Source organism: Phyllobates terribilis, unplaced genomic scaffold (assembly GCF_046119375.1).
Source record: "Phyllobates terribilis strain yellow unplaced genomic scaffold, ASM4611937v1 Scaffold_11__3_contigs__length_659146591, whole genome shotgun sequence".
NCBI lineage: Eukaryota > Metazoa > Chordata > Amphibia > Anura > Dendrobatidae > Phyllobates > Phyllobates terribilis.
In genome coordinates, this window is record NW_027362771.1 from 425,695,102 (window position 1) to 425,720,018 (window position 24,917).

The following is a 24,917-nucleotide window of genomic DNA, read 5'->3' on the forward strand; positions in this document are numbered from 1 at the left end:
AACACCTGTTAGGTGCCACAGGTAAGTTACAGGTGCTGTTAATTACACGAATTAGAGAAGCATCACATGATTTTTCAAACAGTGCCAATACTTTTGTCCACCCCCTTTTTTAGGTTTGGTGTGGAATTATATCCAATTTGGCTTTAGGACAATTCTTTTTGTGTTTTTTCATTGAAGACAAATTAAATGAAGATAATAATACCAAAGAATTTGTGATTGCAATCGTTTTCAGGAAGAAACTGAGTATTATCTGACAGAATTGCAGGGGTACCAATACTTTTGGCCACCACTGTATGCCTGTCTTACTTATATAGATATCATTCTTGAACAGTTTTCACAATGTTTATTTCTCAGTGCTGATTTAAAGCCAGTTTCTTTCTATTATGTTCGCCCCTGAAAAGTCTGTTTTCCACCATGTAATGCATGGCATCCAGGTTCATATATCCTTCCAACCAGCACAGAACAGGCAGCATGTTTATGCCCGGTGAATAAGACTGCTCCTTTACATTACAGGATAAGTTAATTTAGGGGTTGAGAACATTTATATTTTCTATGAAAACTGACTTTGCATATGGCCAGCAACTCAAATGCTAAAAGTAACAATATAGGAATATATAAAATGCAGAAAAGGCATAGGAAACCATAACGTCACAGCCTTGCCTCACTATTTTCCATTGCTGCTTCAGTAGAGCGGTGACGTGTGTATCTGGGGAAGAAACTGCAGAGGAGGGAGAGAGAATATGTAATACACCAGCCCACCACACACAAAGAAGATGACAGAACCACAACAGCTCTGGCTGCGGGGAGAAGTAGGAGCAAAGGGTAGAATGCTCACACAAGGGCAATATTCATTACATTTCTAGTGAATTCAATACGTCCCATAGATGCAGATTTACCCCAAGGATCCGGAGTCTGGCACTGGTTAGAATCTGATCTGTGCTGGAATAAACGGACCTTACATGAGAGGGAACGATGCACTGAGAAACTTCTGAGATGATAACATTTGTGTTCACTCTGATAAGTACTGACAATAACCCTCCAGAATACAAGAATATACCAAATTGTACAGATGAGAGTACCACTGCCTGTTATAACCAGACTCCTAAAAACTTCAATAGTTTTCAGATAGTTAAAGTGTTTTTTCCACAACATAGGCATTTATGAAGTATGAAATAGATAAGCCACTAAAGGGATATTCCAATCTGACCATGTTATCACCCATCTACTGGATATATGATAACGGTTAGGTCAGTGTGGGGGCCACTGCTGGGACCCCACTAATTGCCATAAGTCCCCGGTTTTCTTCTTGTTCTTCTCTGTTCACACAATTATGCCCAGGATGCAACATACATAGGTGTATGGCACTGAAGAAAGCAGCTGCAAGCAATGAGGGTCCAGAATTCTTTGCATCTTTAGCGCCAGAAACTTTAAGGGTGCGTTCCCACATTCAGGATTTATTGCAGTTTTGACGTTGCGTATATATGCAGCGTCAAACTCGCAGCGGCCAGATGTCACAGTATAGTGGATGGGGTTTCTAGAAATCCCATGTCCACTATGCGTCTCTGTGCACCTGCAGATCACCAGCGGAAACTGACATGCGGCGCGTCTTTCAGATCTGCTGCATGTCAATGTCTCTTGCGGGTTCACATGCGGATTTTCCCCATAGACTTGCATCAATGAAGAAAGTCTGCATGGGTAAAAAAAAAAAAAAAGTGTCTGCTCATTTGCATAATTAGGGCGGATGCGGTGCGGAAGTTCTGCAGCGTCTGGGCCACAGCGGGTCCTGAACGTGGGAACGTAGCCTAAATGAGCAGCAGGGTGCATCTCTGATCACTTCATTCAACAATTCCTGGCAGTATTATCACAGCCAGGTGGGAACTAGGGGGAATGGCAAACTAATACCCGTCTATTTACTGGATAGTGGATAACTTGTTTTCAATAGAATACCCCTTTATTGTAGACCACCCACATATTGGACCTTCGCCTTTTTGGAAAAGGGGGTCCCACTTTACTCCTGGATGCCACCACATTGCACTTCATATCGAGGGTCAGGAGATGTCTACATGTCAGTAGATGGGCGCCTAGAGGTCCACTTATTAGACACGGGCCTGGGTGGTCTGGAGTTGGGACCCGGTCCTATTTGTCTACCCTTTTATATGCATTGCTTCAACTTTGATATACAGTAAGGTTTTTAATATAGGCAGTATAGGTACCGTCCCAATTTAGGGTCACCTTGCCGCTGGTGGGACGGCTTGTATACTTTTTTTGATCAAAAATAGTTCACTAAGTACCCTATATTTATTATGCAACTTTGCTTTACATTTATATATAATGATGGTAGGGTATGAGATATATTTTTGTCTTTTGTAGGTTTTATTAGACATGTATGTAATGATTCACCATAGGTCACTATGCACATAAGATTGATAGAGGCACCCGTGCATCCATTCCTGAATACATGAAGAACATCTGATTCTGCAATAGTCACTTGTCTTTCATTTACCTTCCTCCTTCTACATTTTGCTTTATATTCATAGTTGACCAAAAAAAAAAAAAAAAACATGCATTTTTCTAAAAAAAAAAAAAAAAAAAAAAAGTCCATTAAGACGCCAGTTTCCTATGTACATGGCCTACTAATAAGGCAGTGAGGAGAGACAATTACAGTATATACTAGATCAATCACTGATGCTTTCCCTGTAAGGCTACATTGTCACCACAGAAGACATAGTCAATGCTAAATGCAAAAAAAGATCTCTGTAAATATATATATATAGCTGTGCAGTAACCATGGAGTGCAGTGACACATTTACTTTCACATAGTCATCTCAAGCTTTTTTTTTATAATGTTTTGCTAAATTTGGCAATTGTGTAACCATATCCTAAGTGACTGAGCATTGGGGGCACAGTGTAGCTCAGCTCATGACTAAATAAGGCAATTTTGCCCAAGTGTGAAGTGGAGCCCAGTCTGGCAGCCCCTGAGCTCAGTGAATAGAAATGGTTATTTCAGCCCAGCTCAGCAGCAGGAGGAAATGCTTGGACTGGAAACCAGTTCCTGTACAAATTCACATACACCCTGCGCTGGAGCCAAGGCATGATCTCGCTGGAAGGTTTAACTCTTGTCTACACTGGCAGGACTCTAAAATCTCATTCTAAGAGAAAAGGCCACTAGCACCTTCTGAATAACTCTCCGGATAGCTCTGATGGGTCTGATGACACCTCTGATAGGTGGTGGATTTTACAGCGTCAATTAACCTGCAGAAATTCCTCTGCATATTATACAGTATGGTCGATGGGATTTTAAGAAATCTCATCCACAAGACATGCAAAAAATCCACACTGGAAATGGACTTGCACTGTGAATTTGTAATCAGCATCAAGTCAGTTTATGCTATAGACTTTCACTGCTGATTTCACCCTTGACAATCAAAAGAAAGCAGCGAAAATCTATAGCAATTCAGTCTCACGTGAACATAACATTAATGCACATTTTCGCTCTTGATTTCTTCGCAAGGATGCTTTTGCATCCAGTACCCTAAGCACATAAAAGGTCTCTCCCCATGGTACCACCTCCCGCTCACATCATGGTATTTCACTGAAACAGAGAAACTGGAGCTGCATCTCCCTCCTCCCTGACCACTTTCCTGACTTACTATTCCCTTAAACTGAGGAGGTTTCTAAACATTCAGAGATGACCTTCATGCAGAAAAAAAGAGAACCTACAGTTTGCTGAGAGATGAGATATGCAAAGAAAGTGTAAAATAGGTACGCATTACACTGTATTTACAGAAAGCCCATTTAACGATTACCTTTCACCAAATGTTTCATGTTGAACTGGGCACAAGTTGCAATAGTGGCTGCAGAACGGAATATATATTTTTTTGCCTCTCCGTTGCAGATATTTTAGCAAAGTGATTGGTCCCTAACTTCTTTCCTTTGGGTGGTGCTGCCTGCTTATGATTGGACAGCATCATACAGGTGAAAGAAGGACACACCCCCTGTGACACCTCTGATAACACCCACTTGGACTCTTTTATTCCCCTCTGCAGCCACTATTACATCCTGTTCAACATGAAAAATTTGGTGCAAGATCCTCATTAAAGGGGCTATCCAAATCCCAACAATGATGTTGACCGGTATCTAGGTATGTTTTGTATGCAATTTCATAGAGAGTGGGAAAAACTGAAAATAAATTACATTTGGCTGATCACGCAAATATGTTAGTGGTTATATAAATTATCATTTGGCCAACAGAGGATGGCTTTCAATCTAAGATATAATCTTGCTATCTGTAATGGGTGTGTCAGTGTTGACAGACAGTCAGTCATACAGTGTCCAGCTGTAGAAGGTCGCTGCGTTTGGCCTTATAAACATCTCCCTGATCCTTTTATCATTCAATTCCTCTCTTTTTAGGACTCAGCGGTGATCCTCACCTTGCTTGGGGATTATACCTTTCTCTTTAGGACCCTGAGGTATCCTCACCTTTCTGCTGTTAATTAGCACTTCCTTGCTGAGTCCTTAAATACACTCAGGTTGCTTAGAGAGTTGCTGGTGATAGCGTGTTTACCTATTCAGGCCTGGGATTCTAGTAGTCAGATAAAATTTCCTTGGAGTTAGTTCGTGGATTGTTGCCGTGCTTTCTCCGGTGTCATCTTGGAGCTAAGTGTATTCCTGTTTGTTTCCCTTGTGTGTACTTTAGCTTGTAGTGGGGCTGACTCAGTGCTCATCCCTCCTGCTCCCTAGCAAGGGCCTAGCCTTAGGGTCAGCTAGGACCAGGTTTCCTGCTCGGTGATAGGTGCAGAACCTATTTAGGATTTATAGGGGAGTCAGGGTTTGTTGTTTAGATCTGTTTAGGGGTCTCCACTCTCCTTTTAACTAGTTGTAGGGCTCTCTCCCCTTTTCCCGTCGTTATGCGCTGGGCTCTCTCCATACCTAGCATGACACTATCTCAGCAAAAAAATGGTGGATTTTATACAAATCAGAAGTGTATAGCCAGGTACTGTATATATCCCGCAGCTGTGTGCATCTACGGTCTCCAGGCCTTGTGTCTATAATTCATTTACCTAGAAGTCTAATTACAGTGAGCCCTAATACAACCATTACTCATGTACTTTGTGCATCCCATCACCTAGCACGTCTTACAGCCAGCCCAGCTGCGTCTGGCCACAATACTGGAAATACTCAGTACAGTGCTGGCTTTGCTTTGAACCAGCCGGATATTTTTATTACTAACAGTCTACAGTCATATAAACACTATTATACACAATCCCCATTGTTATTACAAGAACACACTGCCAAATATCCTCCTATTCTGTGCAGCAAAATACATATGGAGTTGGTATTATACTAAAAACCTAGGTAAAAACTAAGTGTTAAATGGGTTATCCACTACTGGACAACAGATTCTTAACTGCTAAAGTGCCGCACATAAAAGAAAAAGATAGCGACCACTGTGGCCTATCAGTGGCCGCTGGTTGGTTGCTGCGGTCTCGTGACAATGTGGGTGACGCAGTGCTGGCGTCAGATGTAGGTTTTGTTTTTATAATGTAGGACGCTTTTGTTGTTAAGAAGGGGGTTGTCTAGAATTAAACAGATCCTCTAATAAAAATAAAAACAGAGTCCGCAACGGTTGATACATTCTAATAGCCAGCGGAAAAGGTGATGATAAACAGCGGGATTTCCGGACTTCTTAGGTCTCCTCCACATTAGACATGATTTAATGCGATTTCTGAAGAGCCATATCACTAAGTTACCACTGCAGCCAGTCACTCAGCTCAGCAGTCAAGTCAATGTTGATGGCACAAGACCACGGAGCCCAGTGATTGGCTGCAGCGGTTATGTGTTGTAGTTGTCACATAACTGCTTTGTACTGTCAAGATTGGGGCAGTGGCAGAGACGTAAAACTTGAGCGGCAGTCGGTAAGTAATGCAGATTTTTTTATTTTTAGATAAAGCAAGCCTGAGACCAAAACAATTAAACTTGGGCCTTTAAGTATTTTTTTTCTATATTTCAAAGAATACACTATACAGTACAAAGAGTCATGTATGGTTTTTTTTTCCTTGATAATTGGTAAGTACAGACTTTCTTTACATCCATTGCCCCTGCCTTGTTCAGTCGTCAGTGATATTTATTCTTTGGTCTGCTGTATCCATGCTATTATATCTATAGATCAGATGGCATTTTACAAAGGCTGCAAGCAATCATTAAGAAACGAGTAACAGATAGGGGAGCTGTCATTATTATGGGGACCATGACAGGCATTTCCGTTTATTATCTATGACTTTCATTTATTAAGACTGTCTGATAATCTGGAAACATTATCACTAACTAAGAAATAGAAAAGATGTACATACTGCTGCCCAATAATGTGCAATGGTTGTCCCTACTGAAGTCCATGGATCTTGGCGTACAATGAACTCTGCATATTTTTGACAATAATTCAGCAGGATAATATGGAAGTTTTATTTCTAGACTTTTGTAAACATAATTACCAAATCTAAAGTACAGAGCACCGATCATATAACCCACTAGATACTGTCAGTGGCCACTTGTACTTTTAAATAGTTTCTATTCAAGCCAATTGCATTGATATACAAGTGTATATTCCTAGGGATGGAATAAAGCCACCAAATTTCAAGGGTCTGTGGAAGTAGAGAATTGTTTTTCCCTAGTGGAGAATCCGTGTATAGACAGCTATACTGATAAGGCACAATGATTTATACCAACACTTTCTCAATGAAAATTGCTAGTATATGGTAATGGGAGATTTACTTCAAAGCATACCACCAGTGAAAAAATAAAAACCTTACAATGCTCCTAGATCCTCATCTACAATTTATCTAATTTTTCCATTTAAAGTCCAGTCAATTGTGCTGCAGATTTCTTCTACTATTTTGCTAACAGAAGTTGTTCTACTTGTCTGCCATGCAAGCAGTGGTCATTGCCTAACCTATAGGCCTGCCAGCTCACATTACTTTCCTCTCCTCCCTCCGCACCCCTCTGACACTGCAGAGAAAGGGACTGCTTGAATCAATGCCTTCCCTGTTGGGATTTTATTAGCTTGTTTGTTGTTCAAGGATTCCGGTATTTTAGCAGCATCTCTCCATAGCAGGGAGAAAGTAAAGGCCTAGATTTATTACACTGGCCTTCTACTCTGATCCACCTGAAATTAATGGAGTGTGCAGACTGCGAGTGAATAAGGAACAAGTAAGATAACCTGTTAAACTCATAGCAGTTAATGTCGTCCAGCCCCTGTATTGAGCAATGTTGTCAAATTAGAGAAACATTAAGTTTTTGTCAGGGACTGTATTCTGGTTAATATGAAAAACTAGTAGTAGATTAGAAATATTGCCAACACCACCTCCAACACCAGGGGCCCAAGTTGGAAAACAATGCAGTGCCTTTATTAGTCAAAGGTGAATCTCAAACAATACTATGCAGCAGATGCACATTTAAAAGGGAACCTTTCATGTCAAAAAATGCTATTAACCTCCAGATATGCGGTTAATATGCAGGTTAAGAGCATTCTAAAGCCATGCATCTGCTGCACTAAAAGTCCAGCTACCGGGAGGAAATGAACTTTATTCCTTCCAGCAGCCTCTGGCTTTCAGCCATAGAGGTGCGGCAGACGTGGGTCAGTCCAGGGGCGTGGTAACAGCCACCGCTCATTATATACTGAGTGGAGACTGAAGACGGGAGGAATAAAGTTCATGATGGGTTCACTTTAAGGTTTTCCAAAACACTTCACATAAATCTAACTTGTCAAGACAGTAGGGCTTACCTGAGCCTTTTCCCTTTTTGCTCGCACCAGAGTATCCTGGTAATGTTGAGCCACACTGGGTTGAACACCTTCTAACTTTGCAGCAGGCAGCTGTAATGCTTGCAAGGTCTTCCTAGCATCACCTTCATCCAAAGCTTCATTTATGAGCCCAATTGCCAAAATCCCTAAAAAAAGAAAAAAAAGTTTGCTTTCACACTTATTCATGCATTAGGCATTTAAAGGGAATCTGTCACTACTTTGGAGTTATCAGACCTCTACTATGGGCATACAGGGTATAGAAAAGTAAATCTATACATACCTGCATGGCCCATGGTAGAGGTCTGAATGCAGAGAAATGTAGTTTTATCTCGTTTTTTCACAGGCTTGGCGTCCCCTGGACGCCAAGCTATCCCCACCCATCTGCTTATGCCAAGCTATCACCACCCATCTGCTTATTATTCCACCAAATCCCCGCATATGTCCACGTTTACCATATCACCCCCCCTCTCCCTGCAAGTCACAGGGCCCTGTGACGTGCGTTTTTTTCCTTCACCTCTCGGCACAATGCGCGGCTTACAGGGAGCGCGCTTTGTTTCTTCCCAGGCCTGTTTGGCTGAGCACAGTGCAGCAGTGCTCTATTGCGCAGGCGCCGGGGAGTCACAGTTCTAGATAAATGTGAAAAAGACAAACTGGTAAAATCAATCCATTTGCAAGTTATAAACAAGCTCAGTCAGGCCTGCCTATTCTGATTGGCCTGAACTATTATTTATAGGATTCCATGAATAATAAATACAACTAATTCACACCTGACAGAATAAACGCACTTTCAAGTAACTTTGCAGAATAAGCTGGCATGTGTGCTTACATGAGGAATTCCACCAATTCAGGCCATTATGTATCCTGAATTTTCACCAATTTTCACCTCGGCAGGCTCTATTTCTTAATTTGCAATTGAGGCTATGTGCACACGATGCAGAAATGCTGCATATTTTTTCCGCTTCTCCCTGGCAGGAAAAACGCATGCGGATTGTACATGCGTTTTTCCTGCCAGGGACATGCGGAAGTGAAGCGGTCTTCACATGCATTTCCGCATGCGGGTTGACAAGCGCCTTCCAAGCGATTTTAGCATCACTTGGATAAGTGCTTGACAACTTGTTCACACAATATAAATCCATGCAACCGTCATGGATTTATAGTAGTGTGATCAAGTTAGTTAAAAAAAAAAAAGAATAAGAATGGTAAAAAATAAAAAAAATAAAAAGATTATACTCACCTTCCGATGTCCTCCCGGTGTTTTCTCTGCTGCGTTCGGTGTCTTGGGCGGCTCGCGGTGGTGTGAAGGACCTGCGGTGACATCACTGAGTGATGTGACAGGTCACATGATTCAATGACGTCATGGCAGGTCTTTCACAACAACGCGACCCATACAGCAGACCAGACGGAGGGGAGAAAACACCGGGAGGACATCAGAAGTTAAGTATAACCTTTTTTTTTTTATTATTTTAAATTCTTTTTTTTTTTACAGTTTTCTATGGTACCAGAGTCTGGATGAGAGTCTCCTCTCCTCTAGACCTGGGTACCATCCACACACTGAACCGTGTGATATCCACTTGTGCAGATGCAGTGATGCGAATGTCACATGGTACAATGCAAGTCAATAGCGGCGATTACACTGCGTATCCGCACAATTAATGGATATGCTGCGTATTTTTCCGCAATGTTAATCCGCAGCGGAAATTTCCGCAGCATGTGTACAGCACATGCGGATTATCATTGGGGACCATGGGGCACGTATTACCAAGCATTTTTTAAGCGTTTTTGCTGTGGAAATTCCGCGGCAAAAAAGCTTGAAAAACGCATAGTGGGCACACAGCCTGACTCACAGCTGGTGGGAGGAGACTACCAACAACCCAGTCCCATACACATCACAGCACACAGAAGGATTCCTGCTCTTCATTCCTTAGTTAGCAGGCAGAGAAAAGCAGCAACAGCATGGAGTATGTTACACAGCTATGCTACGGAGCTGTGTAGATCTGAATTCAGCTTTGGTGGGGGGTAAAAGACTTGTTAGCAAGATCAGCACAATCTTTCACCTCTGCTCTTCATTTACCCCTACGCTCTATAAAATACAAAAGGAGGTGTAGCCAGACACCTTACTGTGCTGGAATCCATCTTGTATTGAGCATGATGGCATTAGAATGTTTTTTTTTTCAGAGTGGATGAGTTCAGGAGGCAGAGGGGAGGATTAGAAGTGGATCATAAGTGGAGATAGAAGCATGTTTCTCTGTTAAGATATAGTATAAAGTTTCTTATATTTGCTTCTACTATTGATTTATACAAAGTTTGATGAAAATATAGTTCCCAGTGTAGTGAGACTATAATATATACACATTTATGCATGATAAATGAAACATTTCAGTTGTACGCACACAGATAAAGAGATGTATGACAGATATTTCCGGCATTTAGTTTCAAGCATCTAAACAAGACATCATCTTAAACAGAGTAAAATGTGAATTTTTGAAAGACCAAATAGATTAAAAGGTACCCAATATCTGTCAGCTGAACGTTTGGCTGACAGCTATTCTTTTTGCTTCCCTCATACACATACGTGGTGACGGCTTATCTACCCTGAGAATAAAAACACGGAGAGTGGAATTCAAGATGCCTTATCCTTCTTTCCCAGTGAAACATTGGGAGTCGACAAAATATTTAAGATAGTTGGCCATTCCTGCCGAAATCAGTCTTATATGGGCACCATTCCTGCATGGTCAAAATTGTTGGTATCCCTCGTTTAATGAAAGAAAAACCCACAATGGTAACAGAAATAACTTGAATCTGACAAAAGTAATAATTAAAAATCTTTGAAAATGAACAAATGAAAGTCAGTCATTGCTTTTCAACCCTGCTTCCACAGAATTTAAATTAAAATTAAACTCATGAAATAGGCCTGGACAGAAATGATGGTTCTTCTTAACTTAATATTTTGTTGAACAGCCTTTTGAGGCAATCACTGCAATCAAACGATTCCTGTAACTGTCAATGGGACTTCTGCACCTCTCGACAGGTATTTTGGCCCACTTCTCATGAGCAAACTGCTCCAGTTGTCTCGTGTTTGAAGGTTGCCTTTTCCAGACGACATGTTTCAGCTCTTTCCAAAGATGCTCAATAGGATTTAGGTCAGGGCTCATAGAAGGCCACTTCAGAATAGTCCAGTGTTTTCCTCTTAGCCATTCTTGGGTGTTTTTAGCTGTGTGTTTTGGGTCATTATCCTGTTGCAAGACCCATGACCTGCGCTGAGTCCAAGCTTTCTGACACTGGGCAGCACAATTCTCTCTAGAATTCCTTGATAGTCTTGAGATTTCATCGTACCCTGCACAGATTCAAGACACCCTGTGCCAGATGCAGCAAAGCAGCCCCAGAACATAACAGAGCCTCCCCCATGTTTCACAGTAGGGACAGTGTCCTTTTCTTGATATGCTTCATTTTTATGTCCGTGAACATAGAGCTGATGTGCCTTGCCAAAAACTTCCATTTTTGTCTCATCTGTCCATAGGACATTCTCCCAGAAGCTTTGTGGCTTGTCAACATGTAGTTTAGCAAATTCCAGTCTGGCGTTTTTAGGATTTTTTTTTTTGTCAACAATGGTGTTCTCCTTGGTCGTCTCCCATGAAGTCCACTTTGGATCAAACAACGACGGATAGTGTGATCTGACACTGATGTTCCTTGAGCTTGAAGTTCACCTTTAATCTCTTTAGAAGTTATCCTGGGCTCTTTTGTTACCATCTGTATTATCCGTCTCTCTGATTTGTCATCAATTTTCCTCCTGCGGCCACGTCCAGGGAGGTTGGCTACAGTCCCATGGATCTTAAATTTATGAATAATATGTGCAACTGTAGTCACAGGAACATCAAGCTGCTTGGAGATGGTCTTATAACCTTTACCTTTAACATGCTTGTCTATAATTTTCTTTCTAATCTCCTGAGACAACTCTTTCCTTTGTTTCCTCTGGTCCATGTTGAGTGTGGTCCACACCATGTCACCAAACAGCACAGTGAGTATCTGTAGCCCTATATACAGGCCCACTGACTGATTACAAGATTGTAGACACCTGTGATGCTAATTAGTGGACACAACTTGATTTAACATGTCCCTTTTGTCACATTATTTTCAGGAGTACCATCATTTCTGTCCAGGCCTATTTCAGGAGTTTAATTTTTTTTTAATTCTGTGGAAGCAGGGTTGAAAAGCAATGTCTGACTTTCATTTGTTCATTTTCAAAGATTTTTAATTTATTACTTTTGTCAGATGCAAGTTATTTCTGTGACCATTGTGGGTTTTTCTTTCATTAAACGAGGGGTACCAACAATTTTGACCACGTGTGTAGAGAGCTACTGGGACCAAGAAGAGGCAGTCTTTTCATGACAAATCACCTACACGCTGCAGGGTCTCAGAAACCTCCATCATGTCATTTTTTTGGACTGCAGGTTCACAATGGAATAGTCAAGTGTGTATTACTAAGGATTCCAGTAACTATCATAACAACTTACTGGCGTGCTCCTCGTGTACAGTGTTATTGACCTGATGTACACATCCCTGGATATCGTTCCATGTAATAAACTCATTCCCTTCTTCCCGAGCCTGTTGTTTCAATTTCATCAATTCATCAATGTACCTGTCAACAGGAGAATAATCAGTACAATGGACAACAGCATGTGCTATGTAATATAATCTAGAGGAACTGAATGATAGTCTGTTTACATGTAGCAATATTCGGCACTATTACTTTGCTTCCAAGCAATCGTAATGATTACTAGCTGCTTTAATGTTCAAAAGATAACTTTATTGTTTGCCGTGTTTCAAGATTGGACAGTTAGAAAAATCATCATTTCTACAGATAAGAGTATTTATAAATATGTATTTTATGTGATGGAACAATGGACGAATATTTTAAGTAGTTGACTACTTAAACCTACTGGTAATGCCTGTGTCTATAATGGCCTAAGCCTCCTTATACTGGCATGTCTCTCTCCCTAGACCAAGTCAGAGGCCTCCCTCTCCTAGCAAAATCAGATCTCGTGCTTTGCACTGAGGAGGGGCAACACCCTGAAACTCATGTCTGCAAATTGAGATTATGGTTTGGCTTTTATCCTAAGTCATATGGCAAGGCCCGTTAAAGGATTGATATTAACTTTTACGATTGCTACTTACAATAGGTGGCAATAGCGTTCTAATAGTCTTCCTTTCTGAATAGACAGCTTGACTAATATATATAATTGTGCAATGCAATGGTATCGCAGACCATATTACAGATTTATATCACTAATGGGCTGAGCCTCTAGCTACAAAGAGGAAATGCTCTTTCAAATAAGAGTGAAATACCCATGGCATACAGATGCTTTGCAGTTTGCAATACTTTAATCGTCTTTTCACACAAAACAGAATTTTTTTTTTTTAAACATGCCCGTGTTTGGTAGGCATAATCTGAGCGGCTCCATAATACCTATTCAAAAATGTGGACGTAATATTGAGAAAAAAATAATCTCAGGTGTAATCACCCACAGGCCTCATGCACAAGAGTGAAAATACTGTGGTAAAATCATGCAGAGTCCGTGTAATAAAGTGCTGCATTAAATGCCACATTCCCCCTTATTGCCACTGAATTAAATGACTCTTAAGAAAACTTCAATCACTGAAAAGGAATCTCAACGTAACGGAATGAATTCGTGGAGGTGGATACAAGTTCTTTCCCTAGAAATTCTCTAATGAAGTCCAAGATGAATTCACTTTTACAAACCTCTGCAGGTTTTCATCCTCGACGTCCATCAGGCCGGTGACTTGGTAGGTCAGCTGCTTGCCCACAGTGTTGACATCTCCAGTATCTAAAGCCCTGTTAATGAGAGCCACGGAGGACAACATCTCCACAGCAACTGAGAGCTCCGGATGAGTGAGGTTCCCCTGTCAGAAACAAGGTCTCAGATCACTTCACTAATTGGGATCATTATTAGAGTGGAAGAATAAATAAAGTATAAATCACTATCACCCTGTATAGTGTATATTTTCATGTGCTGAATGAGGAGTCCTTAAGAAGTACCTGTCACCTTGTCAAAAGTGGCCAGTTTTTGCTCTTATTTTATTCCCACTGTAGGGATTCATCCTCTCTGGTAGTATTAGGCCTTAGGTAGTGTTCACACAGGCAATGCAGTTTTTATTACTTCCACAGGTTGCACAGCACCAAAACAAGCTGAAACATACAGGTGCATCTCAGTAAATTAGAATATCATCAAAAAGTTAATTTATTTCAGTTCTTCAAAACCAAAAGTGAAACTCATATTATATAGAGTCATTACAAACAGAGTGATCTATTTCAAGTGTTTATTTCTGTTAATGTTGATGATTATGGCTTACAGCCAATGAAAACACAAAAGTCATTATCTCAGTAAATTAGAATACTTTATAACAACAGCTTGAAAAATGTTTTTAAAATCCGAAATGTTATCCTACTGAAATGTATGTTCAGTAAATGCACTCAATACTTGGTCGGGGCTCCTTTTGCATCAATTACTGCATCAATGTGGCGTGGCATGGAGGCGATCAGCCTGTGGCACTGCTGAGGTGTTATGGAAGCCCAGGTTGCTTTGATAGCAGCCTTCAGCTCGTCTACATTGTTGGGTCTGGTGTCTCTCATCTTCCTCTTGACAATACCCCATAGATTCCCTATGGGGTTAAGGTCAGACGAGTTTGCTGGCCAATCAAGCACAGTGATACTGTTGTTTTTAAACCAGGTATTGGTACTTTTGGCAGTGTGGACAGGTGCCAAGTCCTGCTGGAGAATGAAATTTCCATCTCCAAAAAGCTTGTCGGCAGAGGGAAGCATGAAGTGCTCTAAAATCTCCTGGTAGACTGCTGCACTGACTTTGGTCTTGATAAAACACAGTGGACCTACACCAGCAGATGACATGGCTTCCCAAACCATCACTGATTGTGGAAACTTCACACTAGACCTCAAGCAGCTTGGATTGTGTGCCTCTCCACTCTTCCTCCAGACTCTGGGACCTTGATTTCCAAATAAAAATTGGAACTCTGGGACTTTGTGGAGTGTGTCAATGACTGCCTTCTGCACATCTGTCAAGTCAGCAGTCTTCCCCATGATAGTGGAGCCTACTGAAACAGACTAAGGGACCTTTTTAAACGCTTAGGAAGCTTTTGCAGATGTTTTTGTTAATTATTTTAATTTACTGAGATAATGATTTTTGTGTTTTCATTGGCTGTAAGCCGTAATCATCAACATTAACAGAAATAAACACTTGAAATAGATCACTCTGTAATGACTCTATATATGAGTTTCACTTTTTGTATTGAAGAACTGAAATAATTTAACGTTTTGATGATATTCTAATTTAGTGAGATGCACCTGTAAATCACTAGTCTTGTACAGACACTAAATAAGCAGAACAGACCCTGGATACTCATACACGGCTTAGCTAGCCCCAGCTCGATCACACAAACCAGCTATTGTCCATAGTAACCACTGATGCTTGCTGTTCTCTGCACACGGTCTGTGCATTTAATCATGATCACATATGTCAGTTTGGCTCACCCCAACAGATTACAGTCCTTTTTCCCAAAGCAGACTTCATACACAAAAGAGGCACAATCCCACCAGTTGCGGTATCACCTTCAGCCCGAGCTCCAGCAGCCTACAGCGCCAAACAGTACAAAAGCACAGTTCACACTGAACAAGCTGCAGCTTACACACGGTTCTTTCCAGCTCTCACAAACAGAATGTTTAGCACAGTCTCCACTCAGAGAGACACCTCTGCATGTCTCGCTCAGCTACAGCTCACATTTTGGCTGGTCACTCACTAGAAGCACACTCAACTCTGCTCCATCCAGCATACTGACTCTCCCTCAAGAGACTGCCACTCAATGAAGCTACTTCCTGGTTCTTAGCAAAACCCTACAGGTGTATCTAATCAAGACCCTGAAGAGCTGGGATTTAACTCTGTCCTTCCCAGCTATGCTACACCACTATTTTCCTAGGATTTCCATTTTTATTAAAATCCAACATCTGATAATGTTTATGTTATTTTGCAAAGGGGTGTTGCTCACAGGACAATAATGCACGCCCCAAGAGACCCTGAGAGCACCACCCCCTTAGTAAAGCCCATAATAATTTACACTAAATAAAAAGGCCCATAATTCTGGTACTGTATGCCGGATTTATAAAATTCAAAAACAGAATACTAAAGGAAGCAAAGGGAATAAAATAAGAGCAAAATCTGGACACTTGACATGCTGACAGGTCCTCTTTAAAAGCCTTGCTGTGGCATAATCATAGCATATAGGGTTAATTCACCCACTTCTACACTCACAATCTGGCACTCACCTCTGGGCTCTGCTGCTGTAATGTGGAGAGCTCCCGCTGATAAAGATCTTCTGCAAATGGGAAGACCTCCGGCAGCTGTGCATCGGGGCTCATCAGCTCCTGTACAGTCTCCTCAGCCACCCCCTTTCTGATGGCATTATTAATGCGGACCACTGCCGCCTGCCCTGTAAAAAAAACAATTACAATATTTTACAAGGCCATATATAGTTTCCTATGTCAATAATTGGAATAGATCCATTAAAAATGAATGCCAGAGGGTTGGTGTCCGTATAGCATCCTTTTTTTACACACCCAATGAATTTAATGTGCGAGTCTGATTCGCTGCATTCATCTGAACTGCCCTATTCACATTAGTCTGTTCTCTGTACATGCATGGCCTGTCATGCACACGGACAGCACACAGACCAAAAACACGCTCATCTGATCGAGCCCTTATCCTGGAATGGTGATGTCACCATTATAATTTAAACGTTAGAAATGATGTCACTACATTATGCTGATAATGCGCTTACATAGCACAGCTGCAGTTAATAAATGAATTTTAGGAGGAAAAGTCAGGGGGATGACTTGTAAATTTTCGAACATGCTGAAATTCCTGTTATTTCAATATGTTGCCCATTACGTGTCGTTCAGTGTCCCATATTAGCAATCCACCCCAACAACAGAGATATTACATAGTACTTTGCTGGACACTTGTCACATTAAAAGTTACAGGAAGCCAAATGTCTTTTGGGACATATACTTGCGGTCAACACACAATCATGTACACAGCCCCCTGACCCCCATTTATATGCTCGTGTCCCCATTATCAAGCTGTATAAGCAGGCTGCAAATGACCAGATGAACAAGCAAAACACTCATGCTGCACGTTAAATTATATGTAAGCGTGCTTAAAAATCTTTCTCCTCAGCAGCACATCGCCTGCTGTAAACAGGACATGTGCTGCCGAGAACATGATGTTCTATGCACAGAGAACAACTGCACTGTGATTGTTCTCTGTGCATAAAAGTGCAGTCCACCAGTCTAAACAACCATTGATCGTCTTGCATGTACAGATGAAACCAGAAGTTTACAAACACTATATAAAAAGACACATATTGATGTTTTTCTCAATATCTGACATGATATCAGAATAAACCTTTCCCGTTTTAGGTCAATTAGGATTACCATCATTTTTAATATTTGCCAAATGCTAGAATAATGAGAGCGAATGTTTTAAGGCATTTTTATTACTTACTGCAAAGTCAAAAGTTTACATACACTAAGATTACTATGCCTTTAAACAATTCTGTACTGCCCATATGATGATGTCATGTGTTTGGAAGCTTCTGATAGGTTTCTTGGCAACATCTGAGTTAATTAGAGAGACACCTGTGGATGTATTTTAATGAACACCTGAAACACACTGCTTCTTTGTGTAGCATCACGGGAAAGTCTAAAGAAATCAGCCAAGATATTAGGAAGAGAATTGTGGACTTGCACGAGTCTGGCTCATCCTTGGGTACAATTTCAAGTTACCTGAAGGTGCCTCGTTCATCTGTACAAACAATTATATGCAAGTACAAACAAGATGGGAATGTCCAGCCATCATATCGCTCGGGAAGGAGACGGGTTCTGTGTCCTAGAGATGAACGTGCTTTGGTCCGACATGTGCATATCAACCCAAAGACAAAAGCAAAAAGACCTTGTGAAGATGATGGCGGAAGCTGGTAAGATTGTGTCAATATCCACAGTGAAACGAGTACTGTACTAACATGGGCTGAAAGACCACTCTGCCAGGAAAAAGCCATTACTCCAAAAGAAACATAAAAAAGCCAGATTAATTGTTTGCAGATGCACAAAGGAACAACGACCTTAATTTTTGGAGACATGTCCTGTGGTCTTATGAAACTAAATTGAACTTTTTGGGCATAATAACCATCTCTAGATTTGGAGGAAAAAAAGAGAAGCTTGGAAGCCTAAGAACACCGTCCCAAATGTGAAACATGGGGGTGGCAGCATCATGTTGTGGGCTTGTTTTTCTGCAGGAGGGACTGGTGCACATTACAAAATAGATGGCATCATGAGAAAAGAAGATTATGTGGCAATACTGAAGCAACATCTCAAGACATCAGCCAGGAAGTTAAAGCTTGGGGCTTGGGCGGAAATGGGACTTCCAAATGGACAATGACCCGGAGCATACTGCCCAAATGGTAACAAAGTGGCTTAAGGATAAAGTCAATGTTTTGGAGTGGCCATCACAAAGCCCTGATCTCAATCCTATTGAAAATTTATGGGCAAAGCGAAAAGGCAGGTGCGAGCAAGGCGACCTACCAACCTGGATCAGTTACACCAGTTTTGTCAGGAGGAATGGGCCCAAATTCCAACCAACTATTGTGATAAGATTGTGGAAGGATATCCCAAACGTTTGACCCAAGTCATTCAGTTCAAGGGCAATGGTACCAAATACTAATGAAATGTATGTAAACTTTTGACTTTGCAGTAAGTAATAAAAGGCCTTCAAACATTCTCTCTCTCATTATTCATTTGGCAAATATTAAAAATTATGGTAATCCTAATTGACCTAAAACGGAAAAGGTTTATTCTGATTTCATGTTGGATATTGAGAAAAACATGTATATGAGTCGTTTTATATAGTGTATGTAAACTTCTGGTTTCAACTGTAGCTGATCGGTGGTCGTTTAAACTGCCACGGTCGGCCGATGTATGTAAATGCAGCCATATACAAAGAAAACTAGAAAAATATCTGCTGGCGACAAAATTTCTCTTTAAATACAAACTACCAATTTTCCGCACAACTTTTTATGTTGGATTTGCACTGACAAAAATGATTGCGCAGTGTCCCCTGCAGCTACGTGGGTCTGGGGTTTAATGGCTGCAAAGTTTGTACAGCTGTTATTACATCCACTATGTTCACCATGAACAGGCTGCATTGTGTTCACCAGCAGCAGCAATTACAGTAATAGTGGCCTCTTCTAGATAAGAGGTATGGTAGATGGAACAAGAATGCATTATTTCCATCTAGTGCTACTATGGAGTACCTGGAGCATTGCCATGAGTGCATTCTGAAGAGGGGGCCGGGATTAGCCATTAGTCTGACTCATTCATGCCCTTACCTGTCTCCCACCATCACACACTACTACACTCGGTGTTACTGATACCTACTCCTCTGTAGCTGCTGTGCTAATCCATTGGCAGCGTCAACTCCAGCCTGCAGCTCCTCCTTCTGTAGGGGGCCAGAGAAGCCGTTCTGTGGGGAATTCATGGGACACATCAGTACATGTAATAAGCCTGGGGATCAACTAGAATAAAACATGCTTATTATCACAGGTTACATACAGTAAAGGTCAGCTGTATGAGATTAGAAATTGTAGAACTTTTATTCATAGGGTGAGTCTTTATGGCGTACGCACGGAATATGCCCTAGACATGTCTGACTATGTCTTACAGTTTTCAGCAGTAAGACTTCACTTATCAAGTAAATGCTAATCACATTGCCCAATTTCCATAACCTTAGGCATGCAGCAAGTCTGGAAGACTGGAAGACTTCCACCGGGGCAGTAATCACCAAGCCCTGGCTCTCAGCCATTGCAAAACTACCACTCCCGGCAGCTGAAAGCTTATGCTGCTAATATGCGAGTGCGCAGAAAGTAGTTGGATTAACCCACATGGTATATATATTTTATCACTAGGAATCTTGCTATTGGTATTAGCAATTTAAGGATTTACAGACTCTGGACAAGGGGTTAATAGATGACATAAAATGTTGCATTGCCTCCCTCCGGACACACACCTAGATTCCATGCCTCCACACTGAGCGTCTTTTGTATTGACGTCTATTTATAAATGCCGGCACATACAGGAGCTATACATGTGCTTGTGGGCATGCAGGCACATCCACGCCCAGCCAGCATAGAGGTTCAGGAAGAAACGGGCACGCTTGGCTTACAACAGATGTATTCAGGGCATGAACACTAAATAGCTGTAAATCAGCGCAATCCAAATAAACCGCAATTCATTTGCTGCTGACAACAAGGTGACGTGGAAGGACTGTGTCATCAAAGGCTTCCGCATGAAAAGGCGGCTGCCATAACACCAGGCGTAATGGTGATGTGCACATAAATGCACCTGACAGAAAATGTCTTTGGGTCATGAATGTCTTCATAGACTGAGAGGACAAAGCAGGGACACACAATAGTCTGCACCTCCGTGAGGACACCCCGCAGCCTGATGCCTCTCCTGACTCACCACAATTGCTCATGGATAAACACATTTATATGAGGTCCGGAGGGCAAACCTTCTCCATATTACAGTCGGCTTTTCTTAGTGCTAGGAATTGGATTATCTTTCTGTCCATCCTCTACGTCCGTGCCTCCATGCTTTATAACTCCTATTTACTTTAATGGCAGTTACGGATACAATGCGCCTGATTAGGACGACAGAAACAGCCAACCATTGCACATGGAGATGGGAAGACCCCTTTAACCACCTTCGCATAATCCGTGCCTCCCACTACCATTCTGATGCCTTTCTTGTTCCGCACCAGTTCTCACAATTCATATCCTGACTCCTGTCCTTTTATCACCATGATCATCACATCTGTGCCCACACATACACTGGTGGACGGCTGACGGACACAGCTTAAAGACAACCTATCACCAGTCTCGGGCTGCCCCTTTTTAATTTAAGAAAAGAGTGAGCAGCTTTAGACTAGTGATTTTTCCAAATAACTCCTTAGCAGAAGGGTCTCTATTGCCCCCATAAAAAACCAACCTAGAGTTCAGTCCGTTCCCAACCTACCAGGTTGTGAAACCCCTGCATGCAGAGTGGGGACTCACTGTGAAAGACGGACATCTCATGTGTTATCGGTCAGCGTTAATAATTCGGTCTCTGTGTAGTAATTATATACGTTATACGTGGCAACGCGTAGTTAGTGCAAAGAGCAATAGCTCACTCTTCAAAGCAAGGAGGGCCGTGGGATTCCCGTTCTGCATGCAGAGCTCCCACAACCTGTAACGGACCAGATTTTTAATAGAAAGTCCTTTAGGAGGTGGGGTGAAATTACAGACCCCTCTGCTAATGAATTAAATTTGTGATTCTACAGGACTGGTAAGAGCCCAGTCAGGAGTTATGAGGGATGGGGAGGGTGGTGAGCAGGTAACTGCTGTATAGAAATCAATGAGCTAGAGAGCTGACTGTTGTGTTAGGAGTTAACCCCTGTCCTGGAATGTAACTGCTGCAAACAAACTGGTCAGACTATGGCGACCAAGCTCCAGAAAAAGCTGCTGTACACTACATAAGATAAAAGCTCTCCTTACAGACGAATAAAAACAGATTGAAAAAGCAAGTCAATTGCAATCTTGCTTATTTTCAAATTATGAAACTAATTAAAGCAAATAAATAACTTGAGAATACTCCTTTAGGTTTATAGGACAGTTGGTTAAAGGGGTTGTCCAGATTTGGAAAAAAAGTCTGCAGTTATTATATGTGAATGCAGACTTTTTAATCCTCACAGTGCGCACTGTCAGAATTCTCTGGTGCCGGGAGTGGGGGAGGAGGAGTTATGTGGCCGCAAGTATGCGATATGCATTCTCCCAGCCACATTCCAACTAGACGTGCGCAGCTTTGCTCAGTACAAGTGAATTGAGCAAGGCCGCACACGTCTAGTCGGAATGTGGTTTGAAGTATGAACATCTCATACTTGCAATCACATAACCGCCAACTTCATGCGCCAGAGAATCGTGACAGCATGCAATGTGTAAGCTGAGAGAATTTACAAGTCTTCAGTCATATAGACTTTTGTGCCAAATCTGGACAACCCATTTAAGGCAGGTTCTTACTGCGCAGCTGAAGCTGAAGACCACACAGGGGCAAATAAGCACCTCAGTGTTACTGCAAAGTCATGACACTGGTTGACTCATATAAAATAATAATGTATTATATCTACTCAGATCACCAAACAACTCACCTCCAGCTTCTGCTGCTTGTCATTCTGCAGCTGACTAAAGTACCATTCAGAATGGTCTCTCTGCAATGTTCTTAGTGCCAGCGCTTGACTGCTCAGAGCCTCATACAACACCGGTGGGCTGCCGTTCTCCAGAGCTTGGTCAACCCTGTCTATGGCGGATTTTACTAAACAAAGAGAAAAGAAGCAGAGTCATTAGGGAATATACTTCATATATACTCATTCTAGAGCTAGGATCCCCCTGCCAGTAGATTTCAGACACCTGGATATTACCCATCTGATATTTCTAGACACTGTCAGCCAGCCGCTCATATTTTCTCGCTTTACCCAAATATCATGACTACTATTGTGGATGATGGAGATAATGGTCTAATAAACAATGGATCACCCAATCTTTATTGAAGAAGTGCTCTGCAACGTCTGGTGAAAGTAGGCGACCATAGACAGGATACAGGGATCCGCGCGGTATGTGTGCCATGGCCATTCACACGTAAGTGCAACACTTACAATTCACTTTGTTGATGTTGCCCTGTATTTCGGCTTGAGTTAGCAGTTCTTCATACACATCGCGTTCTCCTCCCTCATTCTCAGAAGAGATCTGACACAAAGAAAGCAGGAGGTTGCCATTAATGTTACACCTCCATCAGCAACAACATGACAAATGCTCAAATATAGTCAGACCAACTATTCATGTAAAAGCTCATGTGCAAAACTACAGGAATTTGATGCGCTTTTTGGGTGGATTTTTTTTTATTCAGACATTCTTTTTGGCGTGCTCTTTTTTTAATTTACAGCTAAAATAGTGCTGTATATTACATTATTCCATATAATGATATATGGTTAAAAAAGAAAGTATACTGCAGACTGTACATTTGTATAGGTACGGGTGATGGAAAACAAAAGGCCACAGTATGATTTGCACAAACGGAAGGAGATTATGTGATTTGGACAGAACCTTTTCTGTGTGTTCCTTTATTACAAGATCATTCTCTAGAACGGAGATCTCCAACCTGTGGTTCGAGAGCCACATGTGGCTCGTGGGCAATGATATGTGGCTCGTGGGCCCATGATATGAGTTAATGCCAACAGCAGCGCTCACTTTGCTATACTGTTCCTGTATCTCCCATTGATTTCTATCAGAGTTCTGCATACAGCATAGAGCAGATCCGGTAGCTGACACCTAGAAGCAGTGCTTTCCATCTGGTCATGAAAGGTAGAGATGGGAATGAATCTAAACTGCACATTACCAGCACTCACAGAGGGCAGCACTGGGCCGAGAGCTTATTCAGCAGTCACCCTTCTCTCCAAATCAGCCTCCATGATTTCTCAATAGAATAGGCTATTGCTTATCTGACTGAGAAACGCAGCTCATCTCCTGCAGGAAATCCAAAATAGCTAATCCTTCCTTCACTGATGGGAACAGCCAGATATCACCCCTAAACCTGTAGATTATAAACTGATCCTGCTCAAATCTGCGAGCTTGCTCCACTTTAATCTCATATGTATAGCCAGCATTAAAGGGGCTGGCGAGACGCCCTAAAGTAAATGTAGATCGGGAGCGACTGGAGTGGCAGCTGCTTACAGGGGTGGTTATGCCTTTTTAAAAAACAAATTATTACATATGTATGTATGTATGTGTATATATATATATATATATATATATATATATATATATATATATATATATATATATATATATATATATATATATATATATATATATATATATATATATATATATATATATATATATATATATATTTATTTTATTATTATTATTATTATTATTATTAAAAGGCAGGCAATGAAATAAAACAGTAAGATAGAAAATCCCCGTAAGCAGCCGCCAATCCAGCCCCTGCCGATCTCTGTTAACTTTAGGGCAGCTGATCACATGGCACCCAGGTAACTGGCCTCAGCATTGACGCCACATGCGATCGGCCACGCCGATCATCCGACTCGCTGCCTAGAAGAAAACGGAGACGCGGCAGCGGTGCTGGAGCAGTTCTAGTTTAAAGGGTGAGCACTGGTTCTCTTATTATTTTATTACATATAAACAGGACACCCCATTAAGATGTGATTGTTCATTTGCCAAGACATTCACCATGTATTAAAACCATAGAATGTTAAAAATAAAGGTATAAATCTGGGATGCAGATCTTGTTACAAATATATCCGGCAAACATTACAAAAATAAAAATGGATATCTTCCCAGCAAATGTGGAATTGTGTGCGGGCAGAAGGAAGATAGAGGCTTGGATGTGTTCTCCGTACTGCAGCAAAGGATCGTGATCGTAGAAGTCTATGGATTCATGGAAATAACGACTCACCCGTTTCTTGGCATTCTCCATTTTATGTTGCTTGGCTTGATAGAGGGCGTTCTGATAGACAGTAGATTGGGGCTCATTAAGATTTACTAGCATGGCATTTGGATTCCTCAGTGCGGTGAACGTTTCTGCAGGAACTCCCCGGTCTACTGCTTCATTGATAGCAATTACAGCCGCATGCACTGAAAAATACCAGAGAGATTATACAAAACTTCAATATCCGCTCTTCAAAATTGATCTGCTCCAGCCAAGTAATACAAATCCTGGTGAGTCAGGCAGCAAGACGAGCGAGCGTCAACCCGTACATAGCCAAATAGCTAACCTCACAATCCCCACACATCAACAGATTGTGCCAATCAATGAATTCTGGAAGGCTTTAAGTGTCAGAAAATGTAATAATTGCTAAAAAATCCCAAAATGAACAGATTAGATCCAGTCCATACATTAAACATTGCCTAAAGAAGGATAAAAGTTTTACTG

The 24,917-nt window shown here is 41.4% G+C and overlaps 1 protein-coding gene across 2 annotated transcripts in view; it reads right to left on the bottom strand.

The window, feature by feature from the left end:
* IQGAP1 (IQ motif containing GTPase activating protein 1) overlaps positions 1-24,917 on the bottom strand; it is a 160,904-nt gene that overhangs the window by 40,234 nt on the left and 95,753 nt on the right. For both annotated transcript variants that reach the window (XM_073653145.1, XM_073653146.1), the window contains 8 exons: positions 24,441-24,619; positions 22,618-22,708; positions 22,114-22,277; positions 19,311-19,395; positions 16,146-16,309; positions 13,554-13,714; positions 12,307-12,431; positions 7,778-7,941 (listed from right to left, as the gene is read on the bottom strand). In XM_073653145.1, coding sequence (XP_073509246.1) covers positions 7,778-7,941; positions 12,307-12,431; positions 13,554-13,714; positions 16,146-16,309; positions 19,311-19,395; positions 22,114-22,277; positions 22,618-22,708; positions 24,441-24,619 — 1,133 coding nt within the window. The remainder of the gene's footprint in view (positions 1-7,777; positions 7,942-12,306; positions 12,432-13,553; positions 13,715-16,145; positions 16,310-19,310; positions 19,396-22,113; positions 22,278-22,617; positions 22,709-24,440; positions 24,620-24,917) is intronic.